The sequence below is a fragment of the Seriola dumerili genome, unplaced genomic scaffold, assembly GCF_002260705.1.
Source record: "Seriola dumerili isolate Sdu_G_001 unplaced genomic scaffold, Sdu_1.0 BDQW01000011.1, whole genome shotgun sequence".
Classification (NCBI taxonomy): Eukaryota; Metazoa; Chordata; class Actinopteri; order Carangiformes; family Carangidae; genus Seriola; species Seriola dumerili.
In genome coordinates this window covers 4097367-4118000 of record NW_019174266.1, presented here as the reverse complement: position 1 = coordinate 4118000, position 20634 = coordinate 4097367, and the positions used below count along the sequence as shown (strand labels likewise).

The following is a 20634-nucleotide window of genomic DNA, read 5'->3' as shown; positions in this document are numbered from 1 at the left end:
TATACAGTGCTGAAACCGGCTGACAGGTAGGTAGGATGAAAATACGATGCAGTGACTTCACCAATATGCTAATTGGCGCATAATATCATCCAGAGACACTTGGCTACCTTTCGAGCGGGCTTCAGCAACTTTCCCATGAAAGTAGTTGGCAACACTGTCTTTTTTGTCGAGAAGTTAAGTGTTGAATAATTCTCTTTAACAGCAGGTCACCGTTCTTGTCAGGAAACATCACATTTCCAGGGACAGATTCATCCACATTTCCTGCTCTTATTTGGGGAAGCAGTGAATGTGGGACTGAGTCAAACTAAACTACAGGGTGTGTGTTCATGGTGATGAAGGAACATGTCACCCAGTGCAACAGTGTGACTCACGGATGTGTGTTTTTTTGGAAACAATGGAGCTCTATGGCTCAGAGAAGTAAGATATGTTAGGCCTTGATACACGCACAGTAGATTCAATTCACTGTTGGTTTTAGTATTTTCATGGGATTTGTTGACAGGAACAAAACGCAATATCACCAGATGTATACTCTTTAACTGTGCAATGTGTTAAATGCTGCTTTTATAGCTGCCGGCACTCAGCATTGTAATTTATTATCAGGTGAATGTGCTAGTGAACAGTTGCCTCCTTAAACAGATAGCAGAACACATAAGCATTCATCTGGAGGTGTATTTCTGGCCAGCTGATCAATCTTAATCGAATATTCACTCCCCTGTTTAAGTTTTCACCAACTCCTGAGGGAAATAACTGGTTTATAGTTGCTAAATGTTTTACTTTCTTCAGCAGTTAGCCACTAACTTTCTCTGTCTGCTGTTTGGTGCTGAGCAAAAAGCAAACAGTGGGTTTATCAGAGCTTCATTTTTGCCGACAGAAGACTGACTCAAATATTGGGTGACTATATTTTAAAAGCCCCAAACCAGGACCGTTAAGTTTACTTACACTGCATGTTTGTGCACATACACACACATTTTCATCAGGGAGGGGGACAATTATTTCAGAGCTTTGCAGACCTACCCAGGGCACCTTTCAACACCATGGGGGCTATAAAGGCAGCCTTTTTTATTGCTGGTAGCTTATGAAGGAAGGAGTCAGCTCCTCCTGGAGCTCTTTGAAAAAGACTGACTGTCTCTTCGGCGTGAGAGCTAACCCTTGGCACAATGACAGGGTTGTGTCAGAGAGAGCCGCCGGCATCACAGCTTCTGACACTCGTCTGCATGGTCACTGGACTAAAACATGCTCTGACAACCGAAACAGTGAGCGAAAAGAGGCTAAAAAGGCTCCAAAGAGCTGGAGAACTGGGGGATAATTCTCTGTGGCTTTGTCAATATGAATGACCACTTTAACTAGAGAAAGTATTTTTGACTCATTGTTAATATGTACTGATTAGTTAAACTGATAGCTCGGGTTATTTGACTTGGGGCTGTGTGACATACTTATCTATAGTCAGTGTATTACCTGCAGTAAACTCGGATCAGCGTGCTCACAGTTTGGAGGAGCGTGCAGGAGCACCAGCACAGAAGCTGAGTGATGTGCAGCTGTGGACGGAGTCAGCAAAAAAAAAAGAAAGAAAAGTGTTTCAGCCACTTTAAAAAGTGCCCATTGAAAAAGCCAATATGATGTTAATTGCGCACTGTATTTTGAATGTTTTCACTGCTTTATTTTGCTGTCAAACAGCCCTTGAACAGTTCACAAACTGTAGTTCCAAAGGAAAGAGCTGCTTGATGGTAAGATAAAGCGGTGAAAATATTCAAAAGCATACACGTACATTGAAATCAATAGTGGTAGAAGAGGCTAAAACATGTTTTTGCGGATGGCCTTGTCCACAGCAGCACATTGCTCAGCCTTTTTACCGGCTGCTTCTCTAAACTGGGAGCGCACAGATCCAAATCTACTGTACACTGACTACAGATAAGTATCTCACACAACCCCACGTTAAATAACCCAAACTATCACTTAAAGAGTTGACAGCAAACAAATAATTACCTCTCCGCTTTCAGAGAACACAGTCTACTTATCTCCGGTATTTAGGATTTACTTTAGAGACCTGCTTTTGCTAACATTAGCCTGTGTGTGGGTACTGCCAGAGGCTGTGGTCAAACCAGGCAGCTCCCCAATGGTACCAACACACTAGATGTGCTTAAGGGTTTTAATACAAACCTGTACCTTACAGGTTGCTTCTACCGTATTAAAAATAAAATGAGCAGTAAGACATGCTCTGGAGGAGTTAGTTACAGTGTGTGTTTTATCATTTGTTATATGGAAAATAATTAGAGATTAAAGTCATGTTTTAGGGCAAACTGCACATGTAATGAAAGGAGGATGAGTATCGAGAACGGAGGGGTATCAGTGGAGGTAAGCGCCTTGCTCAAGGGCATGTATGAGTTTCACTTTTGAGGGAAGACAAAAGGCCGAACCTCTTTTATCTCCAGAGTCTCCAACCCAGAGGACTGAGCTGAGAACAGTCGTCTCTAAAGCTGTCAGCGAAGCCTTGAAGTAATGTGTCTGGGATTCGTATTTGCTGTAATTAATGAATATATTTACAGCTTTAGAATAAAATTTCAGTCTAATTTTGATTTACAATTCGTCTTGGAATATTTAGTCTGTCATGATCTTATTTTATTTTTTTATCATCTTAAGAAAATAAATGATCGAATGGCAGCCCAGACCAAAGTGAACCGCTGTCTCTGTTGTAATAATTTTTCCTAAATTATGATAATAACATTTCCAAAGAAAGAAAGAAAGAGGCTAAATTATATGGCTTAAATATATGTACGTCGTTGTAGAATCATGGGCATTAATCTGCTGCCATGACATCCTCCACTCCTCTGGTCTCAGGCTTCTGGTGAGGTCCAGGTCTGCACTGGTCTAACACATCATTGTATGTTCGGACATTATTTTAACCCAAACCAAGAAAAACAGTCCCAGACCAAGAGTAAAGCAACACAACAGCGTGTGTGTTTAAATAAATACGTCAGCTATAACTACAGCTCAATAATAAACAAAGTTAAGACTTCGCTTGTTATTCACTGCAGACAGAAAAACCCTTGGGCTCCTTGGCCTGAAGTGATTTAACAAAAAGAAAATACATTGAGATGCAAAAGAAAATGACATCAGACAACGTGGCCAGGTCATTTCATTTCACGTCTCTTTCAAAATGAAGGAAATCTAATGAGACTGAAAGATACGGGTATAAATGTTTGATTGATGCAGAAGCTGATCGAGTGACAGCATTGGCAGGTTATTTAATCTAAATCGGCTCATTGCATAATAATGATGAGAATGTTGGAATATGAAATATGACGGTGACTTTATCCTCTGAGAGTTACCAGATTATAAATGATAGCAACAGCAACTATGGAGGTGTTTACTTCAAGTCAAGAATTAAATGGGGTTTCACACGAAGAAACTGGTGGTGATGCATTACAGTGAGAAGCCCACAGCCACTGCAGCTCTAAATCACTAATGTCCTAAGCCTCACTGAGCTGCTGCAGCCGCAGTTTAGGAAAACAGCCTGAATCCTGTTTTGGTTGTCATGTTATTGTCTCCATTTCCTCCTCTATTTTCACCAGGGGACGTAACAGCAGTTAAACAGAATGAGAAACCTTGAGAGTGTGACGATATGATTTCTTTTCACAATTTTCACATTCTTTTTTTTATATAAGAAATGCAAGACATGATTCACAAAGTTGTTTTACAGAGGAGGTTGTACCTTGTGGGTCAGCACCTCCCAACAAATTAAACAGTCTCGCCAGCGAGTGGCAGAAGCTGAGAGCGGCTGGGAGTCCTGGGGGACACTGAAGATATAAACAACATTAGATTTATAACAGAGTTTGGTCCACTGAGGCGGCTTCATTTGTTGTGTGTGATACTAGTAAATTGGAAGGATGAAAATAAGTCTAAAATACTAAAAACAGCTATTGGCATGGCACCAAATGTGAACCGCAACTCTGCCTTTTTCCATCCACCCGGAGACCTTCGTTGAATATCGTTCCCAACTCTCTCACAACCCTCTTCATGTCATCTCTCTACTGTTGATGCACCAATACAGGCATACAATGGCCATAAAATACTTTTATACATTCAGACACTAGGCCTGGCTCCGGGGACATGTTGGGATACCAGTTCCTAATCCGCTTATCAAATCCAAATCCTTTCTTTTTGGATGGTATGTTGAGGTGGGAAATGAAAATATCTTAGTATAAAAAAGTACAGTTTTTACTTCAGTCAGTATCACTCCTAAACCACAGAGACTGTGTAGAGCTTTGAACATATATTTTTATATTTTCTGACATTTATTAACTCATAACTCATTTTAGTCATGCTTCTCAAGTTCTCAAAAATGCCACAGGTTCTTACTTTAACATGATGACTGGCAGATAAATATTTAACCAAAAGACTTGTCATGAATATTGTATTTGTAAGTTGACTTTGGTGAAGTCAACTGACTCACACACTGACTCACAACCGCTTATCCAATGGTTAAATAGCTTCAGAAACTCCCTCCCCCCCACACCTTTCTTCTGTCAAATTAGTGAGCGCTGCGTCCGACTACTTCTGTGATGATTGGTCAGCTGTGTTATTTTAATATTTTAAGATGGCTGCAGTGTCAGAAAGAGGCTGAACAGATTATCTAAGACAGATTTTGAATGAAAGACTTGTGTTTAATGAATCTGGGTATTTTACCAACTTGAAACCATCATCTGTACCTTTCTCCCAGTTGGTGTTCCAGTTCATCCCAAAGGTGTTGGATGGGGTTGAGGTCAGGGCTTCTGTGCAGGCCAATCAAGTTCTTCCACACCAGACTGGACGACCATTTCTTTATGGACCTGGGTTTGTGCGTGGGGACTTCGTCATGTTGAACAAGACAAACACAAAATGTTGACACAGCTGCAAGCACATTATTCTCTAAAAAATCACTGTATTTTGCAGCAGTTTTGAAGCTCAGAGTGGGCTGCTCCACCGTCACCATCTTGGCAGAGCCTGACTTCTCCTAACTAAGCTGATACTTTGGTGCATACCTGTTTATGACAAGCATATATCACCCACTCAAGATGGTGACACCCTCAATAAAGCATAACTTTAAGCCTCAGTAAAATTTAAACAGGTGAGTTATATATAACCATACCAGACTGTAAACATGTTTATTTCTGCTGTAAAGTTGGATGTTTTAACATGGGAGTCTATGGGGATTGACTCACTTTTGGTGCCAGCCTCAAGTGGCCATTCGAGGAACTGCAGTTTTCGAGACAACCGGGTTTGGCTTCATTCTTCAGCCCCGGAGGTTCCCGCTTGATTGCAACTAAGGGGCCTTGCACCTAAACAGCCCAAAGTGTACATGGTACTGTCTACATACTTATGGACATATAGTGTAAGTTTGATAACAGTACATTTTTTGTGATTTTCCACCAACATCCAACAGTTGCATATAAAAAAGTTTAAAAACCAATGTCTTGAAGAACCAATAAAAGTCTAAGAGACCTGTTGCAAAATGTTAAAAGCTCTTAATTCAGATGCTTTAAAGTCACATTCACACAATCTGTCTTCTGACATTACATTTCTGACACAACCAATTTTTTTTTCCGACCTTGTAATTAATCTGCACTTTCTATTTTATTTTCCATGCAGACTTCTGAAAGGAGGTCAGAAAAAGAAACCCACAAACAAGTGTTTTCTGGGAAGGCAATCTGCTTGAGTAGCACTCTTGATAATGTATCTATCAGAGGATTTTTCCTTGAAATGTGAAGTGATATCTTTTATGCATTATGTCTGTGTTCGTCAGACCCTCAGCAGCTTTTGAAACCTGGTTATATGGAGGGTCTTTTACAGACGGTGGTTTCCATCATCCTGTGGCTCTCCAGCGACTCAAGTGTTTGTCTCCATTTCAGCAACGTGACTAAGCCCTCGCGTTATCACTGTCTAAATGATATGATCAGAGTACAGCAGAGAAAGTTTGATGTTCGGTCGCAGTTGTGCTGCCTCCAGAAATCGGCTCTTTCCTTTACTTCTACAGTGTTTCATGTCTCCATATGGTGATGTTACTGAAGGCAGAAGAAACAACCCACAATGCTCTGCTCAAGAAAACAGGAATACATAATATCGGTTAAACTGTTAAAGGAATACTTCAAGTATAAGTTTTATAAAACAGTTTCCACTTTTTGGCCTCCAGTCCTATCGTGGTGATGGTCGCTTGCCAAGAGCTTCAGCCATTATCGCATTTTCAATACCAGAGGTTATAATACGTCCTCTGTGCAGCGCGACTTGCTCTGCTCTCTTGACTTGAAAATGAACGCCCCTGTGTCAACATGGAAATTGTGCAATGTTTCCTCCTTCCTCAATCGCCGTTTTCACAAGTTTGAAAATACGTCGATGGTCCCTCCGCTTCCACTATGTAGCCAAGATGGCGACTGCTGTGGGTGAGAGGAGTCATTGCAGATATGAACTGACGTACTCAGAGCTGTCCACTTGATGATTGGTGATTGGATCAGCTGAAGCAGGTCTGAGACAGGGCCATCTACACCCTAGTGGATATACCTTTAATCCTCCAGATACACACAAAGAACGCAAGCAAGAATGTGAACAATGATGCTGGTGTTGCAGCTACTGTCTATACATACTTGTTAGTAAAAATAAGTACATCAGTGACCTTACAGTTTATTATTAAACCTACCTGCCCAGCATCAAACAGCAGAAGGACAGGAATATACAGACTGTGTTTGATCGATATCTTCTTCAGTCTTGTTTTATCTTTGTTTCACCGGTGAGGGTGAGAAAAATCACACCTTTTTTAGTACACGCAGTGCGATGACCATCTCCAGCCTGCACAGAGAGCTACGCAGCCAGGTCAAGTGTAAACACCTGTGTGGGAGAACAGGGTCTTCAGATGTGGATAAAGACACACACACATACAGTACATTATATTTTTGGATGTATTTTGTTGTTTTATTCCTTTTCTTTAAACTCCAGGGGATATCTGACTAAATGTAGAGGACTTAATGTCAAGTTGAGTTACTTCCAGTGTAGCTTCACTCTGACAGCACAAGTGTTTTGTTTTAGCTTAAGGATCAGAAGTAAATGTCAGACGCTCAGCATCAAACGATGGATGCACCGATGTTCAACAGTCAGAACAAAAGAAATCCATCGCTGAACAGGCCCAGGGACCAGTTTCTCTTCACACACACACACACACACACACACACACACACACACACACACACACACACACACACACACACACACACACACACACACACACACACCAGAATGTAATGAGATAATTTGGCGTCTCAGTAAAGGGTAGGACTTTTAATCCTCTAGTTCTCCACCGGGACGCATCTAAGTTGCTCTAACCTCCTACATCCTACTGAGTTAACATCTGTTCACATCTGTAAAGGTTGTTCAAAGGCGATCTGGGGTACACAAAAAATAATAAACAGATGAGGTAGGTTGAAGGAAGGAGGGTGTAAGAAACAAAAACAACACGTGTATTGAGATGTATTGAACATATTGAAATGATGATATTTTTGGATGTTCACTGAAACATCTGAACCACCGGAGATGGTTCAGGAAACTGAGCTTTTAGGCTACATGGTGTTTATCTCAACGGTCTGAGCCACAGAGCAGAGTCCGCTCCCTTCCTCCTGTAAGATCAGCAGCTCCCCTACAGTCTGCTGCCCGTGGACCACAATGCACTGCTCTGCGCCCTCTGATATCACGACCTCCACCAGCTCCTGCCCAGTCCCTGCGGGCAGTGAGTTTTCGGAGGTGAGGAGCAGAGGGTTGGAGCTCGGCGTGGACAGGTTGTCTGTGTGGACGTAGACGACGGCGTGCTGGACGTTACTTGAAGCCTCTCCATCTCCCCCTCCTGAGGTTTCATCCTCTTGAATCTGCCTCACCTCCTTTTCCTCCCCTTTTCCTCGTCCCCTTCTCCGCTTCACTTCACCAGCCTCCTTCTCTCCTGCCCCTTGAGGGAGGGAGTTCTTTTTGGGTCTGCCTCTGATTGGTTTCGGGTGACTGGAGCTTAAAGCCGCTAACTCCTGCACAGCGTCTTTCTTGCTGCTGTTCGTCTCCTCCCCGTGTCCTCCTTCCACCTCCTCCAGAGTTCCTCCCTCTGTCCTGTGCTGAGCTTGATGCCTCAGCAGACTTTGTCTCACAGTATATGAAGCGCCGCAGTGGCAGCTGTACGGCTTCTCCATCAGGTGAGACGACTTTATGTGTCTCCTCAGCTTGGTGGCCAACGTGTAGCCTGAGGGGAAAAAAAAAAAAAAAGAAAAAAAAAAGCAGAAATCACTGAGCAGCCCCTTCAGCGACAGACTGCTGCACCCGCAGCGAGTGAAGGAGAGATTCTGCAGGTCTCTCCTCCCGGCTGCTGTCAGACTGTACATCAAACACGGCACTCGGTAAACACACACACCCAAAACTGACAAACTCACCATGTGCAATAATTAACATACACCAACTGTGCAATAACATTTATCTGATGCTGCTTTTGCTATAGTTAAATACCTCATTTGTAGATACTATATTATTATTATTTATTATTTTTTGTACTGTCCACTTCGCTGCTCTAACACTGCAAATTTCCCCACTGTGGGACTAATAAAGGAACATCTTGTCTTATCTTAAGACCACGAGCCAACAGTTCCTCCTCCTGAGTCGAACTCGCAGCGTAAACACATAAAACAGATACATTGGTTTTTCTTGGCCTTCTTGTGAGGTGTGAACTGCCTATAGCTACGGCAAATAACCGAAGTCCAGAAATAACGAAGTCCACTCCTGTGATTATATTTTACAAAAAAATTATAAAATAAAATGCCTGTTAGCCAGCCATAAATATAAAATGCCATTTGTACCTGTCAAAAAAACAGTTTAACTTCATCAATTATGAAACCAGTGAACTCAGCACACACTTTTTTTGGCGTCTTATGCTTCATAAAAAGTAAATGTGAACAACCTTGCAATCAGCAGCTTGTGCTTTCCAATCATGTATGCGGGACAGAACATCTGCAGCCCGCTAAGTGAGATAAATAAGGTTGGTTGGAGGGGAATTGGCCAGAATGTGCTTCATGCCCCTAACTGGCTTTTTCATTGACTCATTTTTCACTGTTTTGTTTCAGCTGCGGTTTGTTTTCCTCAGTCTGAAACTCGCTTCTAATTCTTTAACAAAAAGCAGATTGTCACATTTTAGCCAAGAAAGTACATAAAATTTTCTGGAAGCATGTTGTAAACAGCGTTTTATGACTTTATTGTCTTATTTTAATAAGAATGTAGATTGTCTCTATTTTTATAGTCTCATGCTGCATAAGAGATGCAAACAGAAGATGAAATGTGGCTCCAAACTGAGATGAAATGGCAAAAATCCTCATAGAATAAGTTAGCCAAGAGGGATTAGAGATCTTGTCCCCAGTCTCCCTTGACTTTTTTCCACAGCTGTATTAGACTTTTAAATTATGATCTCATGTTTTAACCTTTTCCGCAGACAGGGCACCGATGTGGCCTCTCTCCAGTGTGCAGTCTCTCGTGGGATTTCAGGCTGTGCGGGTCCCTCAGGGATTTTCCACAGTAGCTGCAGAGAAAACCTCCTCCGGTGTGGGACAACATGTGCCGACGGAGCTCCGGCTTCTGGGAGAAACTCTGGTTGCACTCGGAGCAGGGATATGGCTTCTCTCCACTGTGAATTCTCAAATGGCACTCAAGGTTTCCTGAGAGAGACAGACAGTTAGACAGACACATACTTGCGGATGGAGGAGGCTGTGGTGGCAGAGGGAGCTGGTGCTGAGTGCATCTGCATCTGTCCAATAATGTTTGAAGATTAGCTCCTCACACAAGATTGATGCTGTCACGCTGACAAATGAAAATGTAAATGGAAGGAATTGATCACAGCTGGAGACGTCCTCTGGGTGTTACAAAAAAAAACACTGTGTAATCATCTCTTGTTGAAAAGAATCGGGGCAAGTTAAAGGGATAGTTGGGTTTATTGGACTGATTTATTGCAGGACTGTTGTATTGGACTGCATTAGTTTTAGCTAGGTGTTCCTAATAAACTGTCAACTTTTTGAGTTTCAGTTGTTAACTTTATATCAACAACATGTCATCAACATGTTCATGTCCTGAAATGTTACTGATACAGCTGAAATCAGTCAAAGCAACGCTCCACACACAACGTGCACGTTAGCTTGTTTAGGCTAACGTACCGACAGCTCATAGCATGAGCTGCGTTCTCTCAACATTAGCAGCTACAATAATAAATAATATTAATATAATCATTTAAAATATAATGCTGTTTTTTTAATAAATATGTTCACACCATGGGTCTGTCACCATGTTAGTTTGAACTGCTGCACACTGAGGATATGGAAGTGTGTGTGTGCATGCATTCACATGTGCATGTGTGTTCGCATACTGTGAGCAGAAGCCTTTGTTGTTTTCTGTTTTCTGAGAATTGTGGAATTACAATGGTATTGGTATCGACTACCTACATTCTGGTATCGTGACATCCCTACCGATCAGTTCCAGCCCAAAGTGCCTGGGTTGCGAGATTACTTTGTTTACTCATTTCAGTCAGGTCTGTACGACCTGCTGGCCTCTAACAAGATCTGCTGGCTAGGAAACATCTGGCCACAGCGGCATTTTCAAACTGAGCACACCTGACAGCCGGTTGCAGCTCCAGGATCAGACCTGGGCCTCAGACATTACCTTTCTGACTGAAGCACTTCCCACAGTACTGACAGATGTGAGGTTTCTCCCCTGTGTGGAGCTTCATGTGGTTCCTGAGAGAGCCGAAGTTAGCCAGCAGCTTGGGGCAGAGTGTGCACTGCACCTTGGAGAGAAATCCAGAATCAAATGCAACGTGTCCTTTTACACTCTTTTTAAATACTTTAAAGTTCAAACTGCTGTTTGGGGAGAAACAAGACGACGAGCGTGCAAATTTATGTTACCTGACGTCAAAGATTTTAAAACTTGGTTGAGTTGTGTAGAGATGGAAACTTTCAGTTTAAAAGTGAAGTAGCTGAAGGGCAAGTGAAGCAGCAGCAGCAATTTAAACATATTCCTCCTTGCTGGCTGCTCATTTCAGGACAAATACTGTCCCATGATGATTTGCCAACTGTTCCCCTGATTAAAATAGGAGGAAGAATTTGAAAATGTCACCACAGATGAGTGACCAGCACTTAACAGTGCGTCCCTACCTTCGGAGGCTGTGTGTAGATCATTCTGCTGCAGTGAAGGAGGCGGTGGATGCGTAGGGAGGGGCGGCGTGCAAACGCCTTTCCACATTGCTCACAGGTGTACGGCTTTTCTCCGGTGTGCAGCACCATGTGCTCCTTCAGGTCCCGCTTCAGTCCGTAGGTCTTCTCACAGTGAGGACAGGAGAACGGACGCTCCCCACGGTGACTCATCTACAAATGATACCATAATTATTTCAAATAACACTTATTATTACTAACACTAGTTATATTACTCATTAGGATGGGTAAATTGCTGCTCTGCATGATGACTCAGCTGCTGGTCATTAAGGGAGCAGTAAGGGGTAAAGAAAAATTCCCCGTACCCCCACACACTGTCTAAAAAAAGCAACTGGTGACGTATTTTGCATTTCTAAACCCTTTCATTTGTCACGTTTTTCCTGTGGATAGCTGAGCAGAGACACAGATTGTGATAAAAAGCTCCAGCTAAAAAACACCCACGGTAAAAACCAGCTCTTGTGATCAGTCCCTCAAAGACAAAGAGGAAAGGATTCTTGTGGAGTCGCTATTTTGCACCATCGTTGAAAAATACAGGGAGAATTCAGCTGGAAAAAAGATCTACGGTGAAAAAGAAAAAGGATATAAGAAAGAATATTATCTGATCATTTTAGTCTGTTCCAGCAAAATCTGTGTTGGTGTAAATGTAATAAGAAATGTCAAATGAAAAATGTTTGTGGTATTTTAGAAAAAGAGTCTCCACGTCTCTTAGTTTGTCCATCAGGGAGTAAAAGTACCACATGACCCAGTGTTAAAGCAGACTACAACCAAAACTCGGTTCATTTCAGGACGAAAAAACTTGATATTAGACAATAAAATGTGTAAAATGATCTATTGACTTCTACTATTTCTATTATAGATGGATATCGTTTATTATATAGTTCTGTCTTCTTTATAGGCTAAATTTTTTGTATGCGAGTTATGCATGCTATTTCTCTTAACTTTAAAAAAAATTACAAATATATTTTGTCTTAACTGTGTTTATAGTTGTTATAAAACAATATTATAGATAATTTAATGTCTAATGATGTTTAGCTCTGAAAAAAAAGCATTTCTGTAAAATGTCATAAATAACCAAATTACTTCATCCTTATTGAAAATGTTTTATTATGCTCATGTAATAAACATGAATATCAATATTATTATCAGTATCAATATCAATATTATTATCAGTATCAATATAAATATCAGTATCTGCCTCTGAAAACCAATATGATCTGGACTTCCCTACCTGGTGGGCTCTGAAGCTCTCTGCAGAGGTGTAGTTTTTCCCACACTCCTGGCAGTTGAAGGGTTTCTCCTCTGAGTGACTGAACTGGTGTTTCTTTAAGTGGCCGAGCTGGTAGAACTTTTTACCGCAGCTGGAACATCTGTACCGCCTCTCTCTGATCTCTGGGTGCCACGCCGGAGCTGCCGCGACAGCCTCAGCATCGGCGTGTAACTGTATCTTCATGGAAACCTCCTTTTCTGGGACGGGCGTGGCGCCCTCAGTGCAGCTCCGGCTCTGTCCCTCCGTCTGTTTAGGTGGGTCGGGGCGGGCGGGGGGTCGCTTCAACCGGCTGGTCACACAGTGAACACGACGTGGTTTCGCAGCCAGGCGGGAGCTGCAGCGGACAGTGGGGGTTGCAGAGAGGCCTCGGGAGTCAGACTGACTGTCTGGAGAGTTACAGTGTGGCTGTCTGTCCCCGGCAGACGGGACTCTACCTGTGCTGTCTGTGTGTTCACCTGCTGTCGTGATGTCGTTGACGGCGTCAGCTCTGTCTGTTTGACTATCAGTGCCACTCTCCCGCCGTCCATCACTGTGCAGGATTCTCTGGACTCTCCTCTTCCTCCTGTGTCTGGTTGGGTGACTCCTCTTGATGCACCTGTGGGGGTTTCTGCACTCTTCCCTCTCCTCTTCCTCCTGTGTTCTCTCCTTTTGTTCGTCATCCGTCTCTTCCTTTTCTTGGCTCTCTTTGTGTTCAACCTTGTTATCTGGCCAATCAAAAAGAAAAGAAAAAGAAATTTAAGCAGTACATAAATTAATCTCCAACAAATGTAATAATTAACTAATCACTGAAGTCATGTAGTGATGTAGAAGCAGCCAAATATTCATTAAGTATAAAAGTAAAAACACTGATTAGGCAGAACAGCCTCTGCCGTTGTTAAATTATCATATTACACTGTATTTTTATGCCCATAAAGTATTTTAGGGTTTTTATCCTCAAAGTAACTAGTGACTACATATAGCTGTTTAATAAATGCAGTAGAATAACACACACTATTTTAATCATGTATTGAATATTTAACACTAGTTAAGTATAAAGAAGCATAAAACACAACAAGTACAACAAGTACAACTGATTTCTAAACACATTTATATACACACATGTTCTGTATGTACACTTTGCAATAACTTATATTCATATGTATGCACAGTATAAGTATAAGTATAAGTATAAATTTAACATCTGCTTGCTCTGTTTTTTTTAGTTGTGCACATGTTTCTGCTTTCATTATTTTGTTTTCAGTTTAAAGCTTTTTTTTTATCTTCTTGTGGTTTTTTTCTTGCCTATGTTACATTTTTCTTTTCTCCACATGAACATAATTAATATTTGCTTTCACAAAAATGTAACATCCCTGCAGGGATCAATTGCTTTTTATATTATTAGCTTTCATTTAGGATTCCTAATTGTTTTGGAGATGCTACCATGATTTATATGATCAATTTGTTTAATAAGACATCCCCAGTCTGTTGCTGCTGGTATTTTCAGCATGAGGTTTCCTCCTTAGTGTTGCATCAATCACAGCAGATAAATGCTTCTCGAACCAGAAATTATAGCGGATTAGCGGAGCTGGAGGGCATATTATTCCTCTGTAACACACATGCTTTAATGATTTTCTTTTCTTGCTTGGTGTTTTCATTTAATTAATGTACTTTGCGTTCACCAAAAATGATTAATCCTCTAATTATTCATCTCCGGCTTTCATCCTCAGTTTGAGTGCATTTCAGCTGATGAGAGGTTTTTCCTCACAAAGCTCTCGACTGAAACTCAGTGATGTCACTGATTTTAAATAATCTTGACATGTAAATTCTCTTGTCACTGAGCTAATTCTCAAAGTCGATTCTCACTCACCCGCCAGGACCTCTGTGTTTACATCCAGCACATTTCATTAAACTAGAGCTGAGACTGTGCTCATCATCCAGTCTTTCATGTGTTCAGCTGTCTTATGACACTGGAGGGTTTTCTGGGGTCGAAACTGAGTCCAGTGGATTTAAATGTCCCTCTAGCTCCTCCAGGTGGACAGAAACCAGTCTGTTTACATTATTCAGGTCCATATAATCCAGTTTGGTACATTGCTAATGTTATTATTGACTAAACTAATGCTGGAGAACTGTTAATAATTCCTTTATAACTCAGTTATCATGGACTGGGGACACTTCACACGTTCATCCCCGTCTATTTGGCTTTAATAAGCAGCAATTATCAGAATACAACTGTTTTAACTGAACTGAAGAAAAAAAGAAAAATGATATGTCCTTACATCTGCGTAAAACCTGAATGTTAGTAAACTGCTCATAAGTTCTTAATAAGTAGACTTAAAGTAAAGTCTTGCACATAAATACAAATCATGCATAACCGCAGATTTAGGATATATATATATATATATGCACCCACCTGTCTGTCTGAAACTAAAATCTGTAACTAAAATCATCGCTGTGTGATCATGTCTGTCGTTACCTGTGTCTTGTGCCGTGGAGTTGCTCTGTTTGTCAGGTTTGTTTGTCGTCTCAGTTTTTCCAACAGTTTCATCATACAACAGCAGCTCTGTTCCCGGCTGGACGTCCTCACACACACGCAGACACACATCCACACACTCGCCCACACACACCTCTACACACGCACACTGCACTGCCGCGTTCTGCTGGGCTCTGCTGCGCACCTGGCAGGCAAAGCTGGGGGGAGAAAAAGCACAAATCCGTGCAAACGGAAAGATGATATATTGAATCCAAATGAGCTATTTTTGGCACTTTGTATTGCATTGGATGGGCTCTGACATGAAGAGACAACAGTTTCAGATGTGTCATCCCTGTGGGTGTTTATGCAGCTGCATGTATGAAACACAGCCAGAGGTTACAAAGACTCAGGACATAAAAGACCAAGCGTTCAAAGGGATTCGCCACTCTCTTACGCTCTGTTCAGACCTGCATTAACATGTGTCTTCAGTGATCCGATCGCAAGTGGTCAGCTTTAAGTACGTCACTTCACATCTGGCTTTTAAAATCGAGTCACCACTCGTGATCGGATCTCACTTCCCTGCTTCATATGAAAAATAAACGTATGTGTTGTTGTTTGCTACAAGAACGTGGCCACATGTGGCTCAGACCACCCTCGAATGTGGTCTCAGTGATCGGACCAGAAGTGCGTTGCCAATGCGTCTGTGGTGCGTTCGAGTCTGTACTTACAGCTGTCCACTTAATACCAGGTCTGAACAGGGTCTTAGAAACTTGTTGTAAATAGCTTGTTACAACCTGATGAACATCGCCTGTCCCTGAGTCGCTGTGTGTTGGTCAGATTTGATCAGTAGTACAATCAACACCCCAAAACTGAATGTATAAGGCAACGTGTTCAGCTGCATCTGTGCAAAACTCTCATTCACAAAAATGCTCCCAGAGTGAAAAGAAGAAATTCTTAATAATGCCTCATACATGCTTCTTCTGTTCATACAAGTGGTTCTTCCATGAGGTCAAATACCTCTGAAGAATCAGATAAAGATGCATTTAGTTTGGTCTGAGGCAGTGGGTCAACTTACTTAATCCAGACAGCTTTTTCCAGAAGAGCCTCCTTATTTGCTGCGATCTCTATCAGTACCTTCAAAACACAGCACAGAAGTTTACATTAAAACACTTATTTTATTACTGACTAAATAATCAGATGTTCATTATCCATCTGGTTCAAGTATTTTCTACCTGAACACAGTATGGAACTTTTATATTCATGTCAGTAAAGATGATTACGGACTCAGACACACTTAAAATAAAAATGAATTGATGGCTGGGTCGTGCTTTGTATGTGGATCACTTGCAGTGCCCTTGTAAATTATCAGTGGTACATCTTTTTATCCGCGAAGCAGCTCTGACTCTTTCTCCTGATGTTTTCTTCTGTAGAACGCTTAGTGGAAATTAAAAGGACTGATTCATTATCTTCCCACCGGGTCTGCACTTAATTAAGTTGAAAGGCTCACGTCTGCGCCACGAGTTCTGTCTGCAAGCAAGACGAAATGGCTTCAAACAAAAGACGTTGCTGCTGGTGAATGTAAAAGTCATGATGAGGAATCTTAAGGCTGAATCAGCACTGAGACGTCTTCGCATCAGTCAGACAGGGTGGGCTCAGGTCTAGGACTTACTTCTGGTGGATTGACACTTGACTGTTGCTGTATGAGTAATGAATTATTGAAATACTTCTGTCTTCTCTGCTGAGGCATTTTGAATCTTCATGGGACGACTAACAGCGTTAAACTAAATAGGCGTTGATACGAGACATTCTACGGTGTAATTTGAATTTCTATTTTTATGAAGAAAGCCAGTGCTGTACGGCAGCAGCCATGATTCAGGCACAAACACTGGATAATTATAGGTTCCTGTACAACTGAATTTTAGTCGTAAATCCAGCTCCCTGAAAGGTGACAAGCACGGGTACCCATGAGGAAGAAAACCAATAGTTAAGTTAAGCATGTAGTTAAAAACTCCATGGCACTAAAACAAAAGTTCATGCACTTAATGGGCCATCTGCGTCACAGAAAACAAAGAGGTGTTTGAGTTAGACGTTTACAGGACACACGTGGGCGGCTGCATAATTGAAATCAAGCTCTGATGTGATGATTGAGGCGATATGAATGAAACAGCAACGAAGGAGGTAAAATGGATTAATGTTGACAGGAAGTTGGTGCTGGTTCTTGCTATGCTAGTCACATATGAAATATCTCAACACTGTTGAACAATGACAATTAATTAAATTTGGTTCACACATTCATGTAATTACGTTTAACCTTAAACCTAATAAAGGTTCTTCTAATATGCCAGAAACTGCTTCTTAGTTCCCTGCACAGCTTAACATTAACAAAACAAAGCAATGCAGTTATAGGCTAAATCATATACAATGACTAAATAGACTAAATAAAGGGTAAAAATAAAAACATAAAGATAAAGACAAACCTGTAGCTATGTGCTGAATATGATATACTATGATATTTACACCTGTGTTTCTTCTCTAAGGTCTAATGTATTCTATATAGTGTATACATGCAGTGGGGTCCGCTTGTAGCTCCACCGCTTTTCATGTGTGCAACTGTCTTACTGTTTTGTTGCGTCTTTGTGTTCATGCTGCTTTGCTAAAAAAAAAACCCTGAACCGAATATCAATATCAATCAAAACAAAAATGTACAAACTTGAGTGCAGTGTAATACCTGCAGATTACAGGTTCCACACTCTTCAACCATACTGTGAATGAAAAATGCTCTGTCCGCTTCTGTTTACCTTTTCTGCTTCGGTGTTTTTGGTCTGACCTGTTTTGGACTCTATCGTGAGTTCACCCTCTCGACTGTGAGTCATCAGGTCGGTGTGATAACTCCAGGTCCATTCTGTGTCCCCCTCCCTCCCCAGCAGGGATCCAGCCTCCAGCGAGCGGCCAACCCACCACAGCCCCAGCCTGCCCTCACAGAGATGTGAAGGCCCTACGGCGAAGCCACGGGGAAGCAACGAGGAGAGAAATGAGGCCAGAGCAGACGGGACGGGAGGAGGAAGACAGGCCATCAACCTGTACAGAGAAACAAGGAAGAAATAAAACCAAACATGCTCAAGTTACTTTTAGCTATTATGATGCACATAGTTTCCACAAACTACCAGAAGGTCTGAGTCTCACGTAAACACCTTCTATTTTACATTATGACATTGCTTAATGGCAAAAAAAAAAAAGCTATTTACTGGAAACTAAAGGTTGTTTTTTTTTCACATGACGGCAGGTTGTTAAGGAAAAACCCTCTGAATAAACAAGTGCATACAAAATTAAGTGTCACCTGTCATAAATATGAGATTTGGTTTTGTTTTGCCGTTTTATTCTAATAAAAGTAGTCGGATCTTTTACTTAAGTGGCAATGCATAATATAGTACTTTGTTTCAAATAAAAAAGTCCTGCAACCAACATTTTACTTAAGTAAAAGTACAAAAGTATTGGCATCAAAATAAATTTAAAGTGCTAAAAGTAAAAGTTCTCATCATGCAGAAAGTATATTATATCATTTGATGGTAGTAACAGTAGCAATATTTAATGTTGCACGTAGTAAAAGTGGAAATAATTGTAATGTTTATCATCATCTTTAATACGCTGTCTGACTCCACTAACGCAGGGCAAATGCATTTCTGGCCAACAACAGTCAACACAGCCGAGCAGGTGTGCTAGCTTCAAGATGTTTGTGTAGTTTTCGTTCAATTAAAGGACATTAGCATTTATTGATATCTTCCACTTAGATTGGTTAATTAATAACAAATTTAAGACCTATTTTTTTATATTTTTTTTTCAAAGCAAACGGTACCAGCAGATTCAGCAACTGAAACTGTTTGTTAGCACTGGTTAGCTTAGTGGCTTTAGTTAGCAGCTGTCTGTGACCTGACGAACGATTTTATCAACCGCTCTGATAGCTGAAGTAACCGTGTACATACTTAGGACGTGATCGGTGTCTTGAACTGATTATTTATTAGCACACAAGGGTATTTTCTCCGCTATCAACTCTGGGAAAGCCTTCGTTATCCAGCAAGAAAAAAAAACCACCAAGGGAAGTCCTCCTCGTCTATGGTCCGACCGGGAAAAGAGTTGTGGTGTACTTGGTTCCGCAAACATTCAGATTTATTATCATTAACTGCTAAAAGTCCAAATTTGGACCAAAGTGAAAGATAGGCAAACTCAAGAAAATAAAAAAATTATCATGCATCTTACATTACATTACATTATGAATATATTAGATTGTTGTTCATTTCTCATGTTAATTATTCCTGGAGATTGAAAGGTTTCATACAAATAAAAAATGAAATATGATTATTATTTTTTTTTTTTAAACTCACAGTTTCTACATGCCTCAATTACTGTTTAATTTTCCACTTTTTATGAAATAAATAGTAACAGTGCAGTAACATTTGTAATTTAAGCTCAATTTTGTCTGTTTGCTGCAGGGGTTTTTATTTACCTCTTTCCACTTCAAATATCAAAAGAATATGTAATATGCCCAGTAAGTTGTTCCAAGTGGCATAGCAACTGTCTCCAAGGAGACCATCCTTTGTCGTGATTGGTTGGTGTCCAGTCAATACAAAACAATTAAGTGTGGAAAAACTGAGGGCGTCTGAATACTGTCTGAAGGTACTGTATGACATACTCAACAACATTTATAAGTGTTTTGTTATTTAGAGGCAGTTTGTTTTTCATTTTTTTTAGATTCTTAATAATCCACCAGCCTTCCTCTGTACATCTGTAGGCTACATGTGATTACAAGACATGTGTAAGACATGTGTCATGTGTGCGTGTTGAGGTTCAAACCTCAAGCAGCAAAAATGTTGACTCTGGTGGCTAACACACAGTTCAGGTTAGTGTTTTTTTCTGCTGTTATCTGACATGGTCATAGTTTGCTCACAGCGAGAACTTAGCAATGGTTACAAACATTTTCTGTTTTCTACTAATTGACAAGTGCAAAATATCCCCAGAGCAGAGAGAAACGATTCATCCAGAGAGCCGGGGCAGGGAGGTGAGCCAGTGTGTGTGATGGGTGGGGTACAGAGGATCCTTAAAAGGACTCTATTCAGTCACAAGGCAACACTGACGCCATGTGCAACCCACCCTGTTTGGTAAATACAAATTTACCGTAATTTTATTATTCCTGTGAGTCAGTTCTGTATCTGTTTACCTCAGCTGCTGCCACAGAAACACTGAGTTCACTGAGACTCAAGGAGAAAAGGTGAAAGACGTGTTTGTTGTCGGTACCTGGAATATCTGGGCGGCGACCCTGCTGGACTGATGGAGGGCTGACTGATCTTTGCAGTCTGTTAATTATGTAAGTTTCACATGTGTGACGTTAACATCTTAGGTAGCTGTGTGTGTATGAACAGAGATGAGAGCCATACCGTTATGACAGTGACCTGAATTCATCAGCGGAGGTAAGAACTGAAGTGTTTTTATGTGGCACTGATTAATGTGTTTTGAGAGTACAAGCACTGAGACATGGGGCTCATGTGGATTCATTCTGCAGCACTTTGATGCCAAAATCAAAAGACAGAGTCATGCAAGGATGAGGCAAATATATATTTATTTATTATCTATAATATATCAGTTCCTTGTTTTTATCTGCCCCATGCAAAGAACCAGTGTTTTAT

The 20634-nt window shown here is 41.0% G+C and overlaps 1 protein-coding gene across 1 annotated transcript; it reads right to left on the bottom strand.

Annotated features, from left to right (window-relative positions):
- Positions 1 to 7580: 7580 nt before the first annotated feature.
- On the bottom strand, positions 7581 to 17831 carry LOC111223305 (zinc finger protein 408-like). The gene is made up of 8 exons (XM_022747408.1): positions 17755 to 17831; positions 16032 to 16090; positions 14960 to 15174; positions 12469 to 13211; positions 11184 to 11393; positions 10693 to 10816; positions 9465 to 9698; positions 7581 to 8242 (listed from the first exon to the last, which is right to left on the bottom strand). Exons 1-8 carry the CDS (start codon positions 17827 to 17829, stop codon positions 7581 to 7583), a joined length of 2322 nt encoding a protein of 773 aa, XP_022603129.1. The 5' UTR covers positions 17830 to 17831.
- Positions 17832 to 20634: the final 2803 nt, after the last annotated feature.